This window comes from Quercus suber, unplaced genomic scaffold (genome assembly GCF_002906115.3).
Source record: "Quercus suber isolate HL8 unplaced genomic scaffold, Cork oak 2.0 scaffold_982, whole genome shotgun sequence".
Taxonomy (NCBI): Eukaryota; Viridiplantae; Streptophyta; class Magnoliopsida; order Fagales; family Fagaceae; genus Quercus; species Quercus suber.
Genome location: NW_027070397.1, coordinates 1,457 through 27,923, shown reverse-complemented (window position 1 = coordinate 27,923; position 26,467 = coordinate 1,457). Strand labels below are relative to the sequence as shown.

General features: G+C 34.3%; 3 protein-coding genes across 3 annotated transcripts; all 3 read left to right on the top strand.

The window, feature by feature from the left end:
• The first annotated feature begins 10,390 nt into the window (after positions 1-10,390).
• LOC112033922 (ethylene-overproduction protein 1) lies at positions 10,391-17,676 on the top strand. The gene is made up of 4 exons (XM_024066695.2): positions 10,391-13,087; positions 14,217-14,508; positions 14,597-14,906; positions 16,948-17,676. The coding sequence occupies exons 1-4, from the start codon at positions 11,076-11,078 to the stop codon at positions 17,172-17,174; spliced, it is 2,841 nt and encodes a 946-aa protein (XP_023922463.2). The 5' UTR covers positions 10,391-11,075; the 3' UTR covers positions 17,175-17,676.
• A 102-nt stretch (positions 17,677-17,778) lies between these two features.
• Positions 17,779-19,482, top strand: LOC112033906 (uncharacterized). The gene is made up of 2 exons (XM_024066679.2): positions 17,779-17,886; positions 17,987-19,482. Exon 2 carries the CDS (start codon positions 18,534-18,536, stop codon positions 19,380-19,382), a length of 849 nt encoding a protein of 282 aa, XP_023922447.1. The 5' UTR covers positions 17,779-17,886; positions 17,987-18,533; the 3' UTR covers positions 19,383-19,482.
• Positions 19,483-21,700: 2,218 nt separating this feature from the next.
• On the top strand, positions 21,701-26,084 carry LOC136065459 (importin subunit beta-1-like). The gene is made up of 3 exons (XM_065768654.1): positions 21,701-22,006; positions 23,049-25,469; positions 25,562-26,084. The coding sequence occupies exons 2-3, from the start codon at positions 23,050-23,052 to the stop codon at positions 25,758-25,760; spliced, it is 2,619 nt and encodes an 872-aa protein (XP_065624726.1). The 5' UTR covers positions 21,701-22,006; position 23,049; the 3' UTR covers positions 25,761-26,084.
• Positions 26,085-26,467: the final 383 nt, after the last annotated feature.

The following is a 26,467-nucleotide window of genomic DNA, read 5'->3' as shown; positions in this document are numbered from 1 at the left end:
AAAAAGGAGAGGCAGAGAAAAGTTTAGGGGAGGCAGAGAAAGATGAAGGGAAAAAAAATGAAAAGAAAAAGGAGAGGCAGAGAGAGTTATTAGGGGTTATGAGGTGTCAGGCATGGGTCCTACAAACAGTGTGAAAAATATCGAGTGATGGTAACTGAGTGATGGTGCCAAATGGGTGTGGTATTTTAAAATGATGAGTGATGAATGATGAGTGATGAGTGACGAGTGACGAAAATTGAGTGATGAAAAAAAACATCCAAACAAGCCATTAGTAACATGTTTTCAGTTTTTAAACAACATTACACATTTTTTCACACATTTTTTCACCTACATGTATTTCAAAAAAATACAAACAACATTACTCAAACTCATCTACCAAACGGACCCCTGTTTCAATGATGTTTACCCTCAAACATCTTTTTTTTCTTTTTTAAATTAAATGCAAATGGAACTAGGTTAAGCAATGATAGATACATTTTTTTTTTAAAGCCTTTAATTCTTTTATCTTATATATATATATATATATCTTATTATACGGTCTGACATTCCTTAAATACAGTTGAATGTAAGCAAGAAAAAAAAATGTTGAGAATTCACAGTTTACTTTTATTAACATATAAGAATAATGATATATAAATATATAGACATCATCAAGTGCCACACATGTTGATCCTTATGTCTAAAATAGTATTAAAAGATGAGAATACTAAGATTCACCACCTATGGTTTTCAATACGTTAGGTGGGCATGATTTGAAAAATTATGGTATACCGATTAATCTTTATAATATTTTTTTCGCTATTTTATTATTTGTAGCTTAAGTCTAGACTCTAGAGTTAGAGTTCTCAATCAACAGTCAACACCCTTCATAACCATTGCCGAAAATTTCATGGAGACTAAGCTTGGCCACATGTTGTGAATTTATAGTTATTGAGGAACTAGGCATAATGATAAATATTTTCCCATTAAAAAAAATGATAGATATTTTAGTTTGATATACTAACTACAAATGTCACGAAGCAAGGAGCCAAGGACCATAATTTTTTTTTATTTTTTTAAGAATTAAGGCCCATAAATTTATTCAAACTCTGTGTTTGCAGAAGAAGAATTAGTCACAATAATTACATCACTAATCTCCCTTGTTCATATAAAAAGAATAAGGGTAAAACTTATATAAAAATACCTTAGGTGTAGTAAATTAAATTCCTTAATTAAATTTGAACAAATAGATGCATTAAATCTAATTTCCTTAGAAAATTTTTATTGGTAATACAATCACGGGTTTAAATTTATTTATGGTACTAATGCATGTATTGTATTTAAGGAACTATTTCTCCGTGGGTTCCAATTAATTCAACTAGTAAAGTTTCTTGTTGTCAAATAAGAAATCTGAGATTTGATCATTGATTACACAAAAAACCAATTGATGTCTTGGTTTGATGATATGAACAATTATTAAAAGCGAATATCATAAGTTAAAAACTATCTCTCAAAAAAAAAAAACTCCAATTCTTCCACTCCTAAGGGTACTCTTTCTCCTCCTTAATTATGGTAGTGTCCCTTACTTTACAAGATTAATAATATTCCTCCTTAATTATTGGTAGTAAACACTTTACTACTTTAACCTATGCCTTTAGGATTCCTATTATGTTTAACAGAAAAATTCAGTAATAAATAGAAATCATAAACTTTAAGAACAATGGCCCAAAACACCAACAGCTTGAAATCATCCAATCAAGATCAAACGTATAACAAGCGTGGACCATTCAACAAATAGGTCGTTTTCACAACCAAAAATAAAATAATGTATGACATGAATACTACTTGTTGTGTACAACCAAATTTTAATGTATTTATTATGCACAATATGTGCATGATTCAAATCTCCATTCCTCCAACTATATTCTTATTTTGAATTCGATAAAAGCTGAGTTTATGTGATTTAATTTTTTTCACACAATTTAAAAATAATTTTGGTTATTTTATTTTTTACTATATATTTTTTCAATTTTAATTTTACTACTGGAAAAGTTATTTAGTTTATACACAAAATTTTGATTAATCATTCCATCACAAGAACATAATATTAAACATAAAATAAATATTTTTTTCATGATTTCCTAAGATCTTTAGAGTAAGTCTCAAAAAATAACTAGAAACTCTCTTTATTTATTTATTTTTTATTTTTTAATTTTTGAGAGGAGACTGGTCCAGCTCTTGATTTTAATCATGAGATGGGAAGGACGACTAGGGTTGTTTGGTAAGAAATTTTTAGTAACGTTATTTAAATATTATAAAAATATGTGTGAATGAAAAAAATATTATAAAAATACGTGTGATAGTGTTTAAACAACTGAAAAAAATTGTTCAAAAAACGATAAGGCAGAACCTAGACAACTGTGATCTATGAGGCATTCGCCATGCTGCCATGTAATCTAATCCGTTCTCCATTCGACACACTTATCCAAAATTATTATTATTTTTCTTTTAGAAAAAGTAGATTTCATTTATTTATTATACTATAATTGAATTGATAACATCCTGTACAAGAAAAGAGATGGCAGAAAGTGTAGAATTTCTCAATACATTAAAAAATAAATAAAAGTTTAGATTCTTTAATCCACAGTTTCACACTGACTTGGAGTTTTATTATTATTGATGTAACTGATTTGGAGTTTTGAGTGAACATTTTATGCACAATCTAGTCAACAAATTGTGCATTATACATAAAATTTTCATAAAATTTGATTTGTATCTAAAAATGTTATTTTCTTTATTTTATTTTATATATAAATATAAAATTTGGTCATTATGATAACTGTAGGAGAAAAGGGGCCCAGCCGAACGTAATGGGCCGAAGGCCTATAAGAGGGCTATTTTGCGACCGAGAAAAAGAAGATGGAAAAGGCAAGGCTTGGCTAGAAGTGGGACCTTCAAAAGGAAGAATTATCACAATCCGAAGAGGATATCTCCTGTCCGAAGAGGTTGTAATCCTCTGATGCGATATCATAGATCAATTGAATGTGTGGAAGACCAGAATGACCTTTCGAGGACTCCACCTGATCAAGATAAGCTCTAAGTATGCTATGGAACGATAAGGATGAGAAATATCTAAGGGGAAAGCTGCTGCCACCGTATTTAATGCACTGCAGAAACTTTTCTAGCCGCATTTATGTGGAGAAGACCCCTAAACAGTGTATCCTAACCTACCGCCACTCACACAAAGCTAAAAGAAGATGTCTGACGTGACATGTACTTCAGCAAACTCATGGATGAGGGACACGTGAACGATGGAGATGAGGAGAAGAGTGAATATATAAAGAAAGGAAGCTCCTAACAATGGAGGAGAGGAAAAAACTTGATTGTAACCCTAAGATTTTTATTCATCAGAAAAACGAATATTGTAGCTCTTCGGATTATCAAATTTTACGTGAAAATTAATGTTGGCTTGTGTTTGAAAGCTGTGATCCATTGTTATCAATCCCATACTTAACCTAGCTCTTTCACCCATACTCTACAAATTAATTGTTCTTGGGCTTGGGCCACAAAAACTAACCCTACAATAACTATTAGTATAAATAGACATCTATTTTAAGTTTTTAACTGTATTTTATAAGAAATTAGTTAAAAGCTCATGCGTTGCACAGTTTTATCATAAACTTATAAAATATACATTTTATTTGATAAACAATAATCTCTCAAATAATTATTATAATAACAAAAGGAAAAAAAATGTTTTGGTATAATAACTATCAAATATAAAATAAACACCTAATAAAAAATTATTATTTTGTAACCTAATTATTATTTTGTAACCTACTAATTGTGCTCTAACGAGAATTTTGTGTCTTTGATAGATTGTTGAATACCTCTTTATACACTATGTTTTTAGTGTATCTTTGTTCTTGTTTGTCATTGTTCTTTATTATAAAATTTTACGATTGATAAAAAATCATGTCAAACCATATTTAATGATTGATAAAAAAATAAAAATAAAAACTAAATGGATAGATTGACTTCTTTTATGGATCAAAGTGTACAACTCTAATAGTTAGCCAAAGCTATTTCAATTAGGAGAAAAAAAAAATCAAATTGTTATGAACAATTTATAATCAAATTTATATCAAGACATGCTTAATAGTAAGCTAAAAAGAAGATTTTTCTCTAAATCAAAATTGAGAGGATGAAAACAATATATCACCATCAGAACCCATGTCATAAAACAAAAAATAATTTAAAAAATCATGCCTAAGCATATTTTTTTTCAATTTTAATTTTACTACTGGAAAAGTTATTTAGTTTATACACAAAATTTTGATTAATCATTCCATCACAAGAACATAATATTAAACATAAAATAAATATTTTTTTCATGATTTCCTAAGATCTTTAGAGTAAGTCTCAAAAAATAACTAGAAACTCTCTTTATTTATTTATTTTTTATTTTCTAATTTTTGAGAGGAGACTGGTCCAGCTCTTGATTTTAATCATGAGATGGGAAGGACAACTAGGGCTGTTTGGTAAGAAATTTTTAATAATGTTATTTAAATATTATAAAAATATGTGTGAATGAAAAAAATATTGTAAAAATATGTGTAATAGTGTTTAACAACTGTGATCTATGAGGCATTCGCCATGCTGCCATGTAATCTAATCCGTTCTCCATTCGACACACTTATCCAAAATTATTATTATTATTTTTCTTTTAGAAAAAGTAGATTTCATTTATTTATTATACTATAATTGAATTGATAACATCCTGTACAAGAAAAGAGATGGCAGAAAGTGTAGAATTTCTCAATACATTAAAAAATAAATAAAAGTTTAGATTCTTTAATCCACAGTTTCACACTGACTTGGAGTTTTATTATTATTGATGTAACTGATTTGGAGTTTTGAGTGAACATTTTATGCACAATCTAGTCAACAAATTGTGCATTATACATAAAATTTTCATAAAATTTGATTTGTATCTAAAAATGTTATTTTCTTTATTTTATTTTATATATAAATATAAAATTTGGTCATTATGATAACTGTAGGAGAAAAGGGGCCCAGCCGAACGTAATGGGCCGAAGGCCTATAAGAGGGCTATTTTGCGACCGAGAAAAAGAAGATGGAAAAGGCAAGGCTTGGCTAGAAGTGGGACCTTCAAAAGGAAGAATTATCACAATCCGAAGAGGATATCTCCTGTCCGAAGAGGTTGTAATCCTCTGATGCGATATCATAGATCAATTGAATGTGTGGAAGACCAGAATGACCTTTCGAGGACTCCACCTGATCAAGATAAGCTCTAAGTATGCTATGGAACGATAAGGATGAGAAATATCTAAGGGGAAAGCTGCTGCCACCGTATTTAATGCACTGCAGAAACTTTTCTAGCCGCATTTATGTGGAGAAGACCCCTAAACAGTGTATCCTAACCTACCGCCACTCACACAAAGCTAAAAGAAGATGTCTGACGTGACATGTACTTCAGCAAACTCATGGATGAGGGACACGTGAACGATGGAGATGAGGAGAAGAGTGAATATATAAAGAAAGGAAGCTCCTAACAATGGAGGAGAGGAAAAAACTTGATTGTAACCCTAAGATTTTTATTCATCAGAAAAACGAATATTGTAGCTCTTCGGATTATCAAATTTTACGTGAAAATTAATGTTGGCTTGTGTTTGAAAGCTGTGATCCATTGTTATCAATCCCATACTTAACCTAGCTCTTTCACCCATACTCTACAAATTAATTGTTCTTGGGCTTGGGCCACAAAAACTAACCCTACAATAACTATTAGTATAAATAGACATCTATTTTAAGTTTTTAACTGTATTTTATAAGAAATTAGTTAAAAGCTCATGCGTTGCACAGTTTTATCATAAACTTATAAAATATACATTTTATTTGATAAACAATAATCTCTCAAATAATTATTATAATAACAAAAGGAAAAAAAATGTTTTGGTATAATAACTATCAAATATAAAATAAACACCTAATAAAAAATTATTATTTTGTAACCTAATTATTATTTTGTAACCTACTAATTGTGCTCTAACGAGAATTTTGTGTCTTTGATAGATTGTTGAATACCTCTTTATACACTATGTTTTTAGTGTATCTTTGTTCTTGTTTGTCATTGTTCTTTATTATAAAATTTTACGATTGATAAAAAATCATGTCAAACCATATTTAATGATTGATAAAAAAATAAAAATAAAAACTAAATGGATAGATTGACTTCTTTTATGGATCAAAGTGTACAACTCTAATAGTTAGCCAAAGCTATTTCAATTAGGAGAAAAAAAAAATCAAATTGTTATGAACAATTTATAATCAAATTTATATCAAGACATGCTTAATAGTAAGCTAAAAAGAAGATTTTTCTCTAAATCAAAATTGAGAGGATGAAAACAATATATCACCATCAGAACCCATGTCATAAAACAAAAAATAATTTAAAAAATCATGCCTAAGCATATTTAATGATTAATTCTCAAACCACAATCATATAAATTGTATAAAACATAAGCAAATTAGGTTTAAAAAAATTAGAGTAAACAAATACATACTTGAAAGGTTGTAGGTAGAAGAAGAAAAGAATAAAGAAAAAGAACCGTATGGTATATATTCATTATGAATTATTTAGTATATGTAGGGACTCGGTTTACAGCCCAAGCCCAATGTGCATAAGACTGTGGGTTAATGAGTCCAATGCAATAAATTTGTAGAGAGTGGGTTCGAAGAACTAGGTGTTGGTGAATCTAACAACGGCTAGGATAGGTTTGAAAAACTATCTTGCAAGAGCAATACATGTGAGGTTAGGTAAATGTGTTGTCTAAGGAGGCCAATATTCATATAGACTAATAGAACTGATTACAAATGCAAGTCTAGCTGCTACAGTATCCTCTTTCTATTTTTTTCCTGTCCCTTTCCTATGAAGGGTTTTCCTTATTATATAGTCCCTCTTAGGCAATCTTTACCCTACATTTGTCGATAATTTGGGTTGTTATTTGAGTACTTGTCCCATCAGACATCCCCTCTAGCTTCTATGTGAGTTGCGGTGACCAAGGAGGCACTGTTCAGGGATCTTCTTCACATAAATGCGGCCAGAAAAGTAGCTGCAGTGCATTCAATGCGGAGGTTGCACTCTTTCCTTAGATATTTTTGGGCCTCCTTCTTTCTCGTGTGTTTACGTAATGTGTCTCTGACATTGGCTCCTCCATTGAGGGCGTTTTTGTTGCTGGAATGCGCATCGGAGTAGTGTTTGTCGTGGTCGAGGAGATATCCCTCCTCAGACCTTTTTCTCCTTTCTTATTCATGAGGTACTGAGTTGGGATCCCTCTATTACTCGTCTCTTCTTGGACATTCCAACTCTCTCGGGTAAGGCCCAGGGCCCTATATATCGTTTTTTGGCCTTGTTCCTACAGTATATATACACTCCACATTGAAGAAGTTGATATAAACAAAAAATCTAATGTTACTCTAATTTATGGCCAGAGAAAATTCAAAGAATTTAGTATTTTATTTAAATACAAAGAGTAGTTGCTGTTTTTTTACATGCTCCACCTTGCTATTTTTTTTTTTTTAAGTGTACAACGTTGCTTTTTTATTTTTTATTTTTATACGTGTAGTAATATAATTTAAATTAAAAAAATAAGAATTAGTTGAAGATTTTGGATTGTAATCAAATTGATATTATTTATCAACTTATAAATTATTTTAAGAAAATGATTAGATGAAGAATTTGGATTGTAATCAAATTATCAACTTAGAAATTATAGGAGAAGAAGATAAGAAAAAAAAATGTCTTTTTTTTTTTTTTAAATTTTTCAAATTTTTTTTCATATGGATTGAATGAAAAAAAAAAATAGAAGTAATTATCTCAAAAAAGAAGAAGCAAAAATGTCATATAGATTGAATATGTTGAATACGTTGCTTTTAAAAAAAAAAATTTGTGTACTATGTTTTATTTTTATTTTTATTTATTTTTACACACAGTAATATAATTCAAATAAAAATAAAGGATTAGATGAAAATTTTTGATATATTTTTTTTAAAAATTTTATGTGTAATATGTTCTTTTTTGTTACACGTGATGATATAATTAAAAAAAAAAGATTAGATGAAGAGTTTGGATTGTAATTAAATTAGTATTTTTATCAACTTAAAAATTATAGGAGGAGAAGATAAGAAAAAAAATTATATTTATTTTTTAAAAAATCTAAATTTTTTAATAATTTGGCATAGTCACTTGGCGCAACCACATTTTTTAAGTCCAACTTTTATTATATAATAATATATGATATATTAAATATGAAATTTGATACTTATGGACTTATGGTACTACTTATTATTATGACTGTGTTGTTATATCATATATGGAACTATTAAATATATAATTATAGTAGTTATTAACAGATATTTAGTATAATTATGTTTTGATATGAAATATGAAATATGAAATATTATAATCATGGTATTTAATAATAGGTATTTATTATGATTATGTATTTATACCAAAATATTAAATATATAATTATGGTAATTATTAATAGATATTTATTATGATTATTTTCATATTTTATCTAGTCTAGTCATTAAAACTTCAACATAATGGGATTTTTTTTAATATGAAATTTGATAATTATAGTAATTATGAATATGAATTTATTTGAATTGTGTTTGTATAAGATTTTATATCTATTCTAGTCATTTTATTGAACTTAACAATAGCTTTGAATTCCCTAAAAAAAAAAACAATGGCTTTGTAGACAACACTATATGAAGTGATAAACTTGACAAATATGTTAAAGTTGAAGGGCCATAATGCGAAAAAAAAAAATTAAAGTATAAGGGAGAAAATAATTTTCACCCAAACCGTTTTTATCAGCACACAAACTTAAAATTGTGTAATTTGAATTTTAACATTTTTTTCCAACATTTATTCCATCCCTGAAGGTTACTCTTTCACCTCCTTAATTATGGTGGTGTCCCTTATTTTACAAGATTAATAATATTCCTCCTTAATTATTGTTAATAACGACTTTACTACCTTAGCCTTTGCCTTTAGGATTCCTATTATGTTTAACAAAAAAAGTCAAACTTTCATTAGACATATTTTCAAGAATACTTTTCCTTTAGAGTTTACTAAAAAAAAATCTAATAACATTGGATAAAATACTTATTATCAATAAATTAAAATATAAACTAGAGTAAAATAGAAATCATAAACTTTAAGAACAATGGGCCAAATCATAAAGTTTAAGGGTGAAAATAATAATTCACCCAAACTGTTTTTATCAGCCCACAAACTTAAAATTGTGTAATTTGAATTTTAACATTTTTTTTTCAATAATTATTGAGATAATATGTTGGGATATGTAAAATTTAAAATAATATCACTAAAGTATGATGATAAAATATACTAGTTGATTGATGATATGTCATTGTCTACAAGTATCTATGAGAAGGTATTGACAAACAAGATAATTGTCAAGATTATGTCGGGCTTAAACTCTATGATACTTAATTTAGCAAAGGGTTTTTTCAAAAACTAAAAAAGAATGATGGTGTAAGGTGATAAGTTTATTAATTTTATGAAGACCTCAACCCCTGCCCCTTCCCTACTCCCTATATGCCTCTTGGGAGAGTGAAATTCTTCATAATTGTAGTCTAAACCTTAATCAAAATTGCAATATGTTTCAAATATGATCTTGAAATGGTGCAGATACTTCGGTGTTTGGTAAAATAGTTTGAAAAAAGTTATTTGTAATTTTTTAAAATATGTATGTAAAAAAAAGTATGAAAAAAATGTATAATATGGTTTAAAATATAAAAATGTGAGTTTGAAATGGTAAACAAACCAAACGGGCCAATTAAACTCATTTTATTATAAAAAAAATTGGTGGGCTCCAATGGTTCCTATCCAAATGAGCTTTAGACTGTCATGTCATCGTGTCGAATTATCACGTCAACATCGTGAAGCTTGTTGTTACTAATATAACAATCATAGTTTAACCCATCAATATATTTATGAAAAAATAATCCACAGTTTATCCTCATAAACAAAATTACCACCTTAACAAAGTTATACAAAACAAAATAAGAAAAAATTAAAAAAAAAAGTTGTTTCTATTAGGACAAACTATAAACTAACAAAGACATAACCAATTAACCATAAGACAAGCCACCAACAGTTGTTGTTGTCCATTTCCACGCGCAAGCTAGTTAGAAAGAAAACCTGGTACGAGTAGTAGCTGTAGTACTACTCAACAAAATCTTCGTCTTCTCAATCTCTCCGATGGGTCCGCGAGATTCATGCGGGTTTTGAAAAAATTACCACACAAAAAAAAAAGAAAAAAGAAAAAAGAAAAAAAGAAGCAAAAAGCAGAAAAAGGAAAAAAACATGGCGTGAGAGAGTGAGACAAACCGACTTTAGCGGTTCTCCTCTATCACTTTTACCGGATTATTACACACACACACACACTAAACAAAGGAAGCGAGAACAGAGAGAGAGAGAGAGAGAGAGAGAGAGACATCCTTAACCTTTTTGCCAGAGATAGACACAAACACACACACACAAAAACACAAACACACACTCTTTTATTGAAAAAATAATAATAATAATAATAATTATTAAAAAAATATATACAATTATTCATTTTATTTATTGGGAAAAACAAAGGAGAGCTAGAGTGGCCGTTGAAACGGCTTAGCTCCACCTCACACTTCTCGTTAGCGATCAACGTGTTCAAAGTGATCAATTCAAACCCAATTTCCCATTTTCTCCGGAAAAAAAACCAAAACCCAACCAAAAAAAAAAAAAAAAACACAGAGAATCCCAGAAAATCAAATCCACCCATTTCTAATACTCTTTTCTTAGCCTGCACCACCACCACCCCCTCTTTTTCTTCACCCCATTCCCAAACGGTGGTGTTTGCACGGCTTAGGCTAATAAGGTACAAATTTTCCTTCTTTTTCTTATATATATATATATACATATATATATAGAATTTCATTCTCTGGATGTGTTTTTGGTTTTGAGTTTTTAATTTTTCAAAAGCAAAAAAAAAAGGGAAATGCAACACAATATATTTACAACAATGCGAAGTTTGAAAATCATGGAAGGGTGTAAAGGCACACAAGTCTATGCGTTAAACCCATCAAATCCACCTCCTCCTGGTGTAGGAGATAAACTTTTGCACCATCTTCAAGACCATTTAAGAGCCAATTCAATTCGATCCAAATCCAACCGAAATTACCCACCACCTAATATGACAGCTCCTAATGTTGTTGTTGTGTCCGAAAGTCTTTTACGATGTGGGCTTCCTGGGACGGATCTAGTCGAGCCCCAGATTGAGCCTTGTCTTAAATCTGTTGATTTTGTGGGAGCCCTGGCTGATGTGCATCGTAGGATTGAGAGTTGTGACCAGTTTGAGAAATCAAGGTTGTATCTTGAGCAATGCGCGATGTTTAGGGGTTTGGCTGATTTGAAGTTGTTTAGGAGGAGTCTTAGGTCGGCTAGGCAACACGCGGTGGATGTGCATAATAAGGTGGTGATCGCGGCGTGGTTGAGGTATGAGAGGAGAGAGGATGAGTTGATTGGGCACTCCGCGATGGATTGTTATGGCCGGAATGTTGAGTGTCCTAAGGCTAGTTTGGTTTCCGGGTATGATCCTGAGTCGGTGTATGATTCGTGTGATTGTTATCGGGGGCGTAGGGAGGATGTTGAGAATGATGGGGTTTTGATTGAGGGTGAGGAAGAGTGTTCGACGTCTGAGGAAGATGGTGATTTGTCTTTTTGTATTGGGGATGATGAGATTAGGTGTATACGATACAAGATGGCTTTGTTATCAAGACCGTTTGGTGCAATGTTGTATGGTGAATTCAAGGAGTCAAGAAGGGAGAAGATAAATTTTTCACAGAATGGGATTTCGGCTGACGCAATGAGGGCTGCAGAGATTTTTAGCAGGACAAAAAGGTTAAGTTGGTTTAACGTGCAAATTGTATTGGAGCTACTTTCTTTTGCAAACAGGTTTTGTTGTGAGGAGATGAAGCATGCTTGTGATGTTCATTTGGCGTCTTTGGTTTGTGACATGGAGGACGCGATGTTGTTGATTGAGTATGGATTGGAGGAGACCGCATATCTTCTAGTGGCAGCTTGCTTGCAGGTGTTCTTGAGAGAGCTCCCAAGTTCAATTCACAATCCTAATGTGATGAGATTTTTTTGTAGTTCAGAGGCTTGCGAAAAATTGGCTACAGTTGGGCATGCTTCTTTTGTTTTGTATTATTTCTTGAGCCAAATTGCCATGGAGGAAGACATGAAATCAAACATTACGGTGATGCTTCTGGAAAGGTTGCAACAGTGTGCAGTTGAAGCTTGGGAGAAGCAGCTTGCATTTCACCAGTTGGGTGTTGTGATGATTGAGAGGAAAGAATATAAAGATGCACAATGTTGGTTTGAGGCAGCGGCTGAGGTGGGTCATATTTATTCATTAGTGGGTGTTGCAAGGGCTAAGTATAAGCGTGGCCACAAGTATTCAGCATACAAGCAGATGAACTCACTCATTTCAGATTATACACCAGTTGGATGGATGTATCAGGAGCGAGCTATGTATTGTGTTGGGAAGGAGAAGATGACTGATTTAAAAACTGCAACTGAATTGGATCCAACTCTCTCTTATCCATACAAGTATCGGGCTGTTGCACTGGCGGAGGAGAAGAAGATTGGAGCAGCAATCTCAGAAATCAACAAAATAATTGGATTCAAGGTCACACCTGATTGCCTTGAACTACGTGCCTGGTTTTCCATTGCTCAAGAAGATTATGATGGAGCTCTAAGAGACGTCCGGGCACTTTTGACATTGGAACCAAATTATATGATGTTTCATGGGAAAATGCATGGTAATCACTTAGTAGAGCTCCTCCGTCCTCATGTTCTGCAGTGGAGTCAGGCTGATTGCTGGATGCACCTATATGACCGATGGTCCTCTGTTGATGATATTGGCTCTCTATCTGTGGTACACCATATGTTGGCAAATGACCCCGGAAAGAGTCTCCTACGCTTTCGGCAGTCACTTCTTCTATTACGGTAAGTATTAAAAGTGGTACATAAGTTTTATCTCAGTTTTATACTGCTTTTTCTTAACAACAATGTTATAGTAATGGCTCTATTAGGCCACTCAACATCTTTCTTGAGCTCTGAACCTCTGACTAGTTTACTCATTTTATAATGTTGTGTCCTATCATTAACTTTCTGCTTGGAGCTGTAGCAGCTAAAGGTGACATCTTGACGTATACAGAGATGTTGGTTTCAATATCTTATTTATCAAAAAGAAAAAGAGTAGTACATATCTTTCCCTACTGGTTCTTGGTTTCAATTTAGTCTTATAGAAGATGAGCCAATTTTATAACTTTATGCTGCAGTAGTTATTACTGTTAAGATGGTGCAGCATGCATCTTCACTGAAGTGAACTAGCCATTAATAGTGGGACAATTGCTAGCATTCAGCCTCATTGAAGTGAACGTCATAACTATGATAATTACCAATGGAAAATGATTATTGGTATGTGCATAAATGAGCTCCCTTGCCCCTCTCTGTTGTCTGTGTGCTTGTGTGTGTGTGTGTGTGTGTGTGTGTGAGAGAGAGAGAGAGAGAGAGAGAGAGAGGTGATGAGGTTATGATAACTGCTGAGAGCTCTGGGCTTAGCAGTCTTGTGTGTGATTTATCTAATAACATTTAATCTCTGTTTGTCCTTCAGTCAATTTAAAACTGAGCCAGATTTCAACTTCCCAACTTTCTTCTGTTCAAGTGAGAACCCAACATGTGGGTAGTTTTGGACAACCATTTTTGTCTTTAGTCAGTTGGTGAATATTTTTGCAACTGAAGTCATCTTGAAATTTTCTTGTAATTGAGGAAATTTTTTCCCACTTGGCATGTTAGAACATTCAGTATTGGTTTGGATTCACAAGTTATTTTTATTACCATTAATGTAGGTCAACTTATGACTATTTGTTGTCATGAGTTGTGATACCTATTAGGTTTTTTATATGAAATTATGAAATGCTAATTACACAATATGCTTCAGGTGTCAGGTCATAGATGAGGAATCTATCCACCTTAGACGGTTATTTTACTTTTAGCAGACTTGTTTTATTTGTCTAATATGAAAGTTTTTTTTTTTTTAAAATTTTTTTTTTAATGTTTTTTATTATTGTAGCTTAAATTGTCAAAAGGCAGCTATGCGTAGCCTCCGGTTGGCTAGAAATCACTCTTCTACTGAGCATGAAAGGCTTGTCTATGAAGGATGGATACTATATGATACTGGCCATCGTGAAGAAGCATTAGCTAAGGCTGAGGAGTCCATTTCCATACAGAGATCCTTTGAAGCCTTCTTTCTTAAAGCATATGCTTTGGCAGACTCTAGTCTTGATCCCAAGTCTTCAATGTATGTGATCCAGCTTTTGGAGGAAGCTCTTAGATGCCCTTCAGATGGCCTTCGGAAAGGACAAGTAAGTTTCATCTTTAGAGTAATCCTAATAAATTGTCTTATGCACCAAAATAAAGTATTAAATTTTGGGTCATTCTGCTATCCTGCAGGCACTAAATAATCTAGGGAGTGTCTATGTAGACTGTGATAAGCTGGATCTTGCTGCTGACTGCTACATGAGTGCACTTAACATCAAACATACACGAGCACATCAAGGTCTGGCACGTGTATATCATCTTAAAAATCAACGCAAAGCTGCTTATGATGAGATGACAAAGCTTATAGAGAAGGCCCAAAACAATGCATCAGCTTATGAGAAACGTTCAGAATACTGTGACCGTGACATGGCAAAGAGTGATCTTAGTATGGCAACACAATTAGATCCCCTGAGGACATACCCTTACAGATATAGGGCAGCGGGTAAGTTCCACAATGAAGTTTCTGGTTTCTTATTACACTTTGTTTACAATTGGAAGTCATTCTCCATTTTTACTTATAAAGAAGAGCAAAAATTTCAATTTCAAATGTTTCAAAATTTTCTGCAGCAAGGTGAACATTGTGTTGCACTTGTGATATTTTTGTTATTGTTAAGTTATATAGACGTTTCAATCTGTAGACTATAAGTGGATGTTAGATCCTTGACTAATCTGTTGAGGGTACATAGCTGACCCCAAATTTTGAGACTAAGGCTTTGCTATTGTTTTTGTTGTATAAGTGGATGTTAGATGTTGAAGGTCATTGTCAAGTTTAACTTTTGTTAGCCCCACTTTTTGAGCTACCAATTTCACCTTTTGACTCAAGTTAATGGAATCAACTGGCATGTTATTGATCATGGTGATCATATTACTCCTAAAACAATTTTAGTGTTGTTCCCAAAGAAAGACATGGGTATCAATTTCTTTTATTCAAATAAATATAGGAAGAAGTCTTCGTAATTGCCGCATTTCCCCTTTCTTTGGGAGGAAAAGATTGCCTTATGGACCAAAGGTACTTCAATGACCAGGACATCCTGATGTAGGAAGATTAGGACTTTCTCCCTTTGCTTGTTATACTAGCTTATTGTACCAAAACTCTCTTTTCGGACCTTGTTTCTGCCTTCTGTAACAATTTACCTGCCAATCCTTTATATATAGATGCTTGTATGAATTTCAACTGAAAAACTTAAGCGGCAAATGGGTTTCATCTGCTACCCCATTTACTTCCCTCATCTTTGATCTACATCACTTATGATGTGACTGCTATAATTGTTGGGGCTGGAGCAGTTTTCTGTTGCATTATCTTTTGAGTTTAGATTCACGCTGCAAATTCTTTCACTTATTAGGTCCGTTTGAATACAACATATTGTTACTGAAAACTGATTGTTGCTGAAAACACTGTAGTAAAATAATTTTTAAATGGGTGAATAGTTCTGTGGGACCAATTTTTAATATTTTTGTAATGCATGAACAGTACTGCTACAGTGCATGAACAGTGATAATTATCTCCTGCATAGTGATTTTACTGTTCATGCGGTGAAAAAAAAAAAAAGGTTCCGAAATGTGAAATAGAAAACGCAGACACAACTTTTAGTGTTATCCAAACACATACATTGTCTATGGTATATTGCAATTATTTTTTATATTCTTTAGTCATGAGATCATAAGTTGCACATTAAATTATGCATGTCTATTCCTTACCTTGTTGGCTAAGCCTTGTGATGTTTGTTTGTGGTAAATGAGCCACAATACTGCGTGATTGGCTAGGTTAAAATTGCAATGTAGTTGACTTGAAAAGAGTCATAGACCATGGACCTTGTAGCCATAGGATTAAATCCAGTCATCAGGTCTTTTTGAAATCTAAAATACATTTGATTTCTCCTCTGAAAAGTTTCATTTAAAAATGATTTACATGTCAATTTGTGTAATAATTAACTCTGGAAACTGTTGCTTTGCAACTTTGCATTGGTATGGATTGGGTTGGTAATCAAGCCATTTAAAACATAAGGTAGAACTGCTTCTGTTAATTGAGATTACTTGCATTGCATTATGTGCATCCAATTGCAAATCTTGCTCCTGAAGTAGAGAATGGAACCATATCTTTATCCTGTCCTTTATGGATTAGGATTCTTGCAGAATATTGGTGATACTTACCGAAATAAGAGGAAAGACAACACCTGGATTTACAATTAACCAAACTTATAGTTAAAAGAAGGAAGTGGTTAGTTCAGTTTTCCACCCATTCCCCCATAGTTTTTTGATATTTTGGTGGAAATTTTCATTTTGTCGTTGGTTATCAGCTTCATATTTACACCATGAATCAAAAAAAGGAAGCATATAGTTCAGTCCCCCATCCTCCTCACATACTTTGATATTCTGATGGAGTTTATCTCATTGTCAATGGCTATCAACTTCATATATATACAGAAGTGTATGCATGTGTAGATTGCTTTGTAACTACTAACATGGGAGTTATGCTCAACCAGTTTTAATGGATGACCACAAAGAAGCTGATGCCATATCAGAGCTTACAAGGGCCATTACTTTCAAGCCCGACCTGCAGCTGCTACATCTTCGAGCGGCATTTCATGAATCAATGGGGGATTATGTCTCCACCATCCAAGACTGTGAAGCAGCCCTGTGTCTCGATCCAAACCATTCTGAAACTCTTGAACTCTATAACAAAGCAAAGGAGCGGGTTAATGAACATTGAATAACAAAACTGAAGATCAGAAATCTCTAATTGTGTTTCTTTTCTTCGTTATATTTATGGGTGCAATCATAGTCCTGCCACTGGTTCTTTTCTTCAATAAGGCCAGCACTCTGTCAATGCAGCGCTACATATATTTTTCGATTTGTTTCAGGAAACATTCAACTACCAAATTTGGCATGGCCTTTGAGATAAAAGGAATTCAGGAGGAAAATGAGAATTTTTTTTTTTTTTTTTTTTTTTTTTTTTAAAAGATGGAACATAGAGGAGCAAGATAGTATGTAAATATGTCAACTGGGTTATGGATTGGATCAAGTGGTGATACATTTGGTGCAGACTGCTGCTGCTGTTTAGTATACTTTTGGTTGAAATAGTTGTGAAATTACTGACGGTGGAAACAAACTTGTACATGAAATGGCAGCTTGTGGTTTAAGTTTGTTCAGTTTAGAGGCTTTACATTCATTGTTTCTTGGCTGAGGGATGATACATATCATAACATTTTTCAGATTGTTGTCTCAAATCTTGTATTAGCTTCACAGTTTTCCCTTCTGGGAAACAAAAAAATTGTTTATTTTTCCCACAAAAACTTACTTTTTAATTTCTTCCCTCTAAATTATTTTTCTTTCAATGAAGTGCTTTAAAACCTGAACTGAAGGAACCATGAAGCAGAATTCGACATTGCATCTAGCCAATAGACACTCATCTGGATTTGAGGGTAGGTTTCAAGAAAGGAATTTAAGCAATGCAAGAATAATGACACAATAGAAACTGTCATGCCAACTACCATGAACTTTTTTTTATTTGTTATTTTGCAGGATGTACCATTGACTTTAGAAAACTGGCAAGGCTAAGAAAATGAAAATACACAATGACAAGTCACTATTGAAGACAGCTTGTCCTTTTGGCATCGAGTCTTTGATTCCCAGCTGCAAATAGATGATTCTCAAAATTGGCCAGTCGTTTTCAAGCCTGAAATAAATAGATCAATCAAAACCCGATTTGATGTTGCTACTTGCAATCTTTATGGTTGATACCATCCTTTAAGAACTACATTATGCAAAGTCAATTGACTTCTATATTGTAATCCAAGTCAAAGGGAAATCAAAAAAGCAAATGAGTTCGGTGCACCACTTGTTTCTTCATGCATGGTTGTTATTAGAGATAGTACAACTCCAGGGTCTTTTCACCTCACCTGTGACCATTTCTAAAGAAAAATATCGGTTTTACTTTTAATGGATTGCACGAGAAACCCATAATTCCAACCGTTTTTAATAATTTCACCCAACTGCCTCATGACATTTCTTCCCTTATCACTACCTAAATCTCAAGTTATCTTCCATCTCCATTTGCAAGATAGTCTGTATGGAAAATGAAGAAGCTATGAATTCAAAATATCCCAGAAAGCTGAACTTTAATGCACCACTCCTTTCCATAAGGCGTACTGGTGGTTACACTGATGAAGAACAGTCTTGTACGAATTCACGAGGCATGTTGGCGAATGCAAGTGATGATAGGATCCCATTTTCATGGGAGCAAGCTCCAGGAAAGCCTAAGGACTTGGATAGAGGTGACACATCTGAGGTGGAAACGCCACGTCCGAGGCTCCCACCATGTCTTTGGCATCCTGATATAGAAGCAACGAGTAATGATTATCCTCATGATGCTAATGATGATGATGCTAATGATGATGATGCAGTTGATGATCTTGATGACCTTGATGATGGTTGTGATGGTGATGTTGATGATGACTACGACGATGATGCTGCTTTCTCGGATGCTATGGATGTCTTCTCATTGTCTGAGGCAATTGACATTGTGACAAAAGCCGAGAAAGTTCAAGAATTTGATAGCTTGAAGTTAAAGCTTGCAGAGTCTAGAGGCAGTGAATCACCTAATTTCATAATTAGGCGCTTTCTTCCTGATGCCACAGCATTGGCTGCATCATCTGCTTTAGCTTTTTCCAAGAGTTTCAACAAGAGACCTTCCAGACAGTGCAACTGCCCTGAAGCTTGTGAGTTGCACCCAGTTATTGGGCAATCATATGATTCACCAAAGGGTTGTGGCCTGGAAATTCTCTTCCCTTGGCGCATGAAGCACAAGATTTGTGGTGTAAAGAGCCCTATCCGGCAAGACTCTTTAAAAGTGCAACCTCAATGTAGGGAAAAGCCAAAGAAACATAGTTCATCCTCTAGTAAGCCTTTACCGATGTAGATAAAGATACCTGAGACTAATGAATTTTTTTTTTTTCCTTCTCTTATTTTTGTTGTTTGAACTTCTTTGAGCAAAAACAGTAATTGTGATTGGCATCATTTAAGAATGTAATAAATAAATGTCTGAATTACTTTTTAATGATTTGTGACACATCAATTTATAAGACTTATGTAGTGAAATTTATAGCATCTTGGTATAACTTTTGTTTAAATGGTATAGCTGCATGAGTTAGGATCGGAGAGAGTTTAATCTTAGTAGTCTGAAATTCATAACCCATATGACTGTTGAGAATTAATATTGTCATGTTGGCACTTGTGGATGAATTGGTGCTTGGGCCATGAGAGATTGCAGATGTACGATAGGCAGACATTAGAACATGCATACTGCATAGTTTTTGTTTTTGATGTTGTCTTTTGGTCCTGATGCAACCTGGGCTATCTGGTTTTTGCAACCGTTCCCTTTGTACTCATGCTCACACTGCTTTTCCAATTGGTAATGAAATGATGAGTTGGAGATCCCAAAAAAAAAATATTGGTTCTTGTGCCCACAATAATGAAAACCATTTCCAAATTCATCAATTTTAGGATATAAACTGCCAACATAGAATTTTTGATTTGGTTGCTATTTACTTTACAAAGTAGAACATCAAGATTGAGGGGAACAACAGACTCAAAGTACTAACTAACCCCAAAAAAAAGAAAAAAAAGAAAAGTTAATCTTATGCTGCTCGGCAGCTCGTAACCACAAGTTGTCGTTCGTAGGTTCATATTTGTAGATATTTTACTTATTTGTCATGTTTCTTTTATGTGTGTGAATGAAGTGGAAAGCTTGCTCTTCATGTTTGCCTTATTTCTTTAGGATGTTCATATATCGAGTAGCTGTCTTATAAAAACAAAATTGGTCTCAGTTTCATATAAACCACTTTATATTGGGTTTTCACCTCAAATTTGATAATTATGATTTGTGACTTAGACAACTAATAGAATTCTAAATCTAACTTTGTGCTTACTAATGGAATTTTAAATTATCATCCAAAATTTCATGTATGACTCGGGTAGCAACTAGGAGATAGAATATGGAATAACTTGTAGACCATGATTGCAAGCCTAGATATATAAACTTGATTGAGAGAGAGCTGCTGTTCAATCCTCTCTCTCGGGTTGGTTTTTATTTTATTTTTTTACATGCGTGACATGAGTGGGCGTTAATTTATTTAACTGCATACTAACAAATGTATCAATTTGACAAATGTGTGAAATTCATAGAATAAATTGATTAAAATAAAGTTAAAGAGATGTAATAACTACTGCCTCAAAATTTAGGGAGGTGTCAGAGCATTTTTTCATAAATAAAATAATTAATTTGAAAAATGAATCAAACAAAGGATAAACTATTAGGTCTACTAGGAGGATTGTTGACGTGGTCTTCCCTAACCTCCCAACCTGTTATTTATACAAATGTAACATCACTTGGTAATTTTTTTATTTTATTTTTTATTCCTTGTGCTGATTAGGAAGTTCACTAACACATTTGCTTAGATAATATTGTCTTATTACTTGGGAGGACTACGTCAGCATTCCTCTCGATGGACTTAATAATTTCTCCAAATAAAGAGGGCCAAAATGGAGAAAAAAGAGAGAGGTAAAAGCCTAGAATAAAAGTAATCCCAAAATGAAAAATGTACTTTTATTCTTTATTTCTTTTTTAGGAGATTGGTCTTTGAATTTCTAAGCATGAAAATAATTTTTTTTAAAGAATAAAAGTACCATAAAAGGATATAAGAGTTAAGAGGGGTCTTTTTTGCGTAAAAGCATCAATTTTGAAAATATTTAGAGAAAAAGCATCAGGTCAAACTTATTTAATTATGTAGCATGTATTTTGGAACTCGGGTTTGTCAAACTCGAGTTTCAAGCATTATGGTAATTTGACTAAACATAATACTTAAAACTTAAATGTCAAACTCGAGTTCCAAAAATGTATTACATAACTAAATAAGTTTGCTTAGGGGTTATTTAGCAAAATTTTCCAAGTTAAGAGATAAGACCAAACAAGATTTTATTAGGGGAATGGGCCGGAACTCAATGGTGATATATGAGCTTCGAAGCCCAACAATTGAAACGGATAAGGGCAAAAACCAACGGTCGGATTCACACGTACGAATTCCCACACACGTGGGAGATTTCAAACTAAAAATCAACTAGGGTTTTTTTTTTCCGAGGCGGTGATCCCGGGCAGTCTCGGGCAGGAAAAAAAAAAAAAAAAAAAAAAAAAAAAACCTGCCCGTTGTTTTTACACAACAAAACACACTTTTTATTTTATTTCCAAATTTTAATTTAATTTCTCACAACACTCTCTCCCTCTCTCTCCCGCTTCTTTCTTAGCATTCGAAATACACAGAGAGAGTCACCAAAGTCCCCTCAAATATAACTAAAAACTCTCTCTCTCACTATATATATATATATAAACACCCAAACACTCACACACACAAATCAAATCATTTCTCGTTTTCTCTTTCTCTCAGAGTTCAGAGTTTAAGAAGCCGATTCTCCAAGTGAGAGAGAGAGAGTGTGTGTGTGAAACCCTAGCTTTGTATTTAGGGTTTTGGAGGCTCTCTCCGATTTAAGGTACTTGTACTTGCTCTCTCATCTACGGTTTATACGAATAGATCTATGACTTTTGTGGCTTTGTTTTCTGTGTTTTTGACCGAGTTCGATGTTTTAGGGTTTTTTTTGCATTTTGCTTTTGTGATTATGCCTTGTTTTTAGGGTTTTTTTTTTTTTGCTGGTTCTGCTTGGATCTGAGGTTTAATTTGTTCATACCGGTTTTAATTTTTGAATTGTGCATTGGATTGTTGCGGATTGTGTGGTTTTGGTTAGAGTGTTTATTTTTAGGGTTTAAGCTTCGGTTTGAAATGATTGAGTTTGGAGGTGAACGAGTTGATTAGCAAAAGGAATTGTGTGTTTGGTTGGTAAGGAATTCTGGGCGGGCCTTGTGAGAATTTAGAAATCTGATTCTTTGGTTGAGAAATGTATACTGAATGGAATAATTTTGAATAATTTATGCATCTATGATGAAAATTTTGCATGTCAGAGGGCAAATATTTCTTTCTGAATTATTGGTACCTGATACTGTCACAAATTTTGATGGGAATTGCTGTTTGGTTCTTCAGTTTTTGGTTTCAACAAACTGGTTGTTCTTCGCGTGAATTGCTGTTATTTTCATGGATATAAAACCTGCAAACTAAAGTTGTAAAACATAATCCATAGCCTGCTATATGTTATGTATGGTTCAATATCAATATCACACATGTACGGGAAGTGATTTGTGCACGGAATAGATTGCATGCACCTATTCCCTAACCATTGTCTTGTTTATTAAGTTTTCAAAAGCCTTGTTTAATTATAATTTAATGCTGTGTAAAGGTCAACCAGTTTTTATTCAAAAACTTTTTAATTTGTTGGGCATGGCTCAATATCAATATCACACATGTAGACGAAGTATTTTGTGCAAGGAATATTACATTTGCTTATTCCCTAACCATTCTCTTGTTTTTTAAGTTTCCAAAAGCCTTGTTTAATTACAATCTATTGGGTGTAAAGGTCAACCGGTTTTTATTAAGTCACTTTTAAAAAATTTTAATGTGCTCTTTTATTGCAATTTGGACAGAATGGCTTTGGAGATCACCCAGTTCCTACTGTCTGCTCAGTCACCTGATGCAAATGTCCGTACTGAAGCAGAGGCCAATCTTACACGATTTCAAGAGCAGAACCTTCCTTCCTTTCTTCTCTCCTTGTCAGTTGAGCTTGCAAACGATGAGAAACCAATTGAATCCCGTAGGCTTGCTGGTATTGTGCTTAAGAACTCATTAGATGCTAAAGATGCTGTTAGAAAGGAGCATCTTGTTCAAAAATGGATGGAAATTGACATTTCCATTAAATCCCAAATCAAAGATTTGCTCCTAAGAACTCTTGGGTCAGCTGCAACAGAGGCAAGGCACACTTCTGCACAAGTGATTGCTAAAATTGCTTCTATTGAAATTCCAAAGAAGCTGTGGCCTGAGCTAATTGCATCCTTGCTTACCAATATGACTCATCAAGATAGGCCAGCCAGTTTGAAACAGGCAACATTGGAAACTCTTGGATATGTGTGTGAGGAGATTTCTCATGAGGATCTTGTGCAAGATGAAGTAAATTCTGTTCTCACTGCTGTAGTGCAAGGGATGAACCTTGCTGAGCATAGTCCTGAAGTCCGTCTTGCAGCGACAAAGGCTCTATATAACGCTCTAGATTTTGCTCAGACCAACTTTGAAAATGATATGGAGCGGAATTACATCATGAAAATGGTATGTGAGACGGCCATTTCCAAGGAGGTGGAGATCCGGCAGGTTGCTTTTGAGTGTCTTGTTTCAATAGCATCAACATACTATGAGAAGCTTGAGCCTTACATGCAGGCTCTCTTTGAGCTTACATCCAATGCAGTAAAAGGAGATGAAGAGGCTGTTGCCCTCCAAGCAATCGAGTTCTGGAGTTCCATCTGTGATGAAGAGATAGAGCTTCAAGAGTATGAGAACCCTGAGAGTGGGGACTCCGAGCCTCCTAATTCCCATTTCATTGAGAAGGCTCTATCGTCTTTAGTTCCTATGTTGTTAGAAACTTTACTGAAGCAGGAAGAAGACCAGGATCAGGATGACAGCATTTGGAATTTATCCATGGCTGGTGGGACTTGTCTTGGTCTTGTTGCGAGAACTGTTGGGGATGCAATTGTGCCCCTTGTGATGCCTTTTATCGAGGCTAACATATCAAAGCCGGATTGGCATTGTCGTGAGGCAGCTACATATGCCTTTGGCTCAATCCTTGAAGGCCCAACCATTGACAAGCTCACTCCCTTGGTCCATGCGGGTCTGGATTTTATGCTTAAGGCAATGAAGGATGAAAACAACCATGTCAGAGACACGACTGCTTGGACTCTCAGTCGTATTTTTGAGTTATTACACTGTCCAGCTAGTGGATTTTCTGTGATTTCTTCTGAGAACATTAGACAGGTTCTTTCAGTATTGATGGAAAGTATTAATGACACTCCAAATGTAGCAGAAAAGGTCTGTGGGGCAATTTATTACCTTGCCCAGGGATATGAGGATGCTGTACCAAGTTCCTCTCTTCTTACACCATTCCTTACAGAGATCATCACTTACCTTATTAGGACTGCTGATCGTACAGATGGCGGTGACTCTAAGCTCAGGTCATCTGCATATGAAACCTTGAATGAAGTGATCAGGTGTTCAAATGTTGCAGAGACATCTCGCATCATAGAACACCTGCTCCCTGTCATTATGAATAAGTTGGAGCAGACTCTACAGCTTCAGATTGTCTCAACAGATGATAGGGAAAAGCAAGGTGACTTGCAAGCTTCTCTCTGTGGTGTTCTTCAGGTCATTATCCAGAAACTTAGCAGTACAGACGAAACCAAGTCCATAATACTACAGGAAGCAGATAAGATTATGACATTGTTCCTGAGGGTGTTTGCTTGTCGTAGCTCTACGGTGCATGAGGAAGCAATGCTTGCAATTGGTGCGCTTGCTTATGCCTGCGGACCAAATTTCCAGAACTATATGCGTGAGTTCTACCCATATTTGGAGATGGGACTGCAGAATTTTGAGGAATACCAGGTTTGCTCCATCACTGTTGGGGTGGTTGGTGACATTTGTCGTGCATTGGATGACAAGGTCTTGCAGTTCTGTGATGGGATCATGAAACACCTTCTCAATGATCTTGGCAGTAATGAACTGCACCGGTCTGTCAAGCCTCCCATATTCTCTTGCTTTGGGGACATTGCACTTGCCATAGGAGAGCATTTTGAGAGATATGTCTCTTATGCAGTAACAGCAATGCAGCAAGCTTCCCAAATCTGTGCACAGATTGATCTCAATGATGAAGAGTTTATGGAGTATGGCAACCAGCTCAGGCGTAGCATCTTTGAAGCTTACTCTGGTATTCTCCAAGGCTTTAAGAACTCAAAGCCTGAGGTGATGTTGCCATATGCTGCACATCTCTTGCAGTTTATAGAACTGGTCTTCTTGGACAGACAGAGGTATTTTTTCTTTCTTTTCATTCCTTTTCGTCTCTGTTCTTCCTACATTTGTTTCTTTGAAAGTCTCATAGTTTTGCTTTCATATTTTGCAGAGACGAGAGTGTGACAAAGGCTGCAGTTGCTGTGATGGGTGATCTTGCAGATGCGCTTGGTCCGAACACAAAGCTCCTGTTTAGAGATCGTGCATTCTATATTGAATTTTTGGGCGAGTGTCTTCAATCCGATGATGAACAGCTCAAGGAGACTGCAACTTGGACCCAGGGGATGATTGGACGTGTCATGGTTTCATGAAATGAAGCCAAGCCAGCCGTGTTTGCAAGTAGAGAGGTAGTCTGTTAAGTAGTGTTTTTAAATATTTCTCCTTCTAAATGGGTCTATTTTTTCCTAGTCTTGGGTAAAGTAAAGCTTAAGGGAACTTGATCGAAGTTGAGTTCATCGATGTGTCCTGTGTATTGCGGATTTGAGTTTTTGAATTGTGAGAAACTTCGAAAATCCGCGGTCAGTGGGGTTAGGGAGGGAACGTTGTTAATTCCATACTTGATGGGTGGCCTGCTACTGTGTTATTGAACGTTGGTTTAGTTCAATGCGTCCACTGATCAGTGGTTTGTTGAGTTATTTTCATGGATTCCATCCTCTATTTTTAAAGTGCTTTTCTAATTCCCCATTCAACTGCCTCATGAGTCATCTCTACAAAAAAATTATATCTACAAAAAAATTATATCTTGTTTTGAGTGTATATGCCTTCTCTCTCAAAGCAGGTGAGTCCTACACACCCACTTACTGTGAGAGAGAAAGCATATACACCCGAAACAGGGTATAACATCTCCATGGTTACACAACTTTATGACGTGATAATATTTTGTTATCAGTGGTGACTGAACAGTAAACACTATAGAGGTACGAATAATATGCATGTATTGCTGATCTTTGTGGTCACATTTTCTTGTCAACCAAAACGGGTACTTTCAGATGCATAAAAAAATTTCCAATTTCAAAGG

Bases quoted from the DNA above. Each gene is read 5' to 3' on its own strand.
- LOC112033922 (XM_024066695.2), top strand. From the start codon at position 11,076: ATGCAACACAATATATTTACAACAATGCGAAGTTTGAAAATCATGGAA. The intron at 13,088-14,216 runs GTAAGTATTAAA...TTATTATTGTAG, and splicing joins CAGTCACTTCTTCTATTACG to CTTAAATTGTCAAAAGGCAG. The intron at 14,509-14,596 runs GTAAGTTTCATC...GCTATCCTGCAG, and splicing joins ATGGCCTTCGGAAAGGACAA to GCACTAAATAATCTAGGGAG.
- LOC112033906 (XM_024066679.2), top strand. From the start codon at position 18,534: ATGGAAAATGAAGAAGCTATGAATTCAAAATATCCCAGAAAGCTGAAC.
- LOC136065459 (XM_065768654.1), top strand. From the start codon at position 23,050: ATGGCTTTGGAGATCACCCAGTTCCTACTGTCTGCTCAGTCACCTGAT. The intron at 25,470-25,561 runs GTATTTTTTCTT...CATATTTTGCAG, and splicing joins GTCTTCTTGGACAGACAGAG to AGACGAGAGTGTGACAAAGG.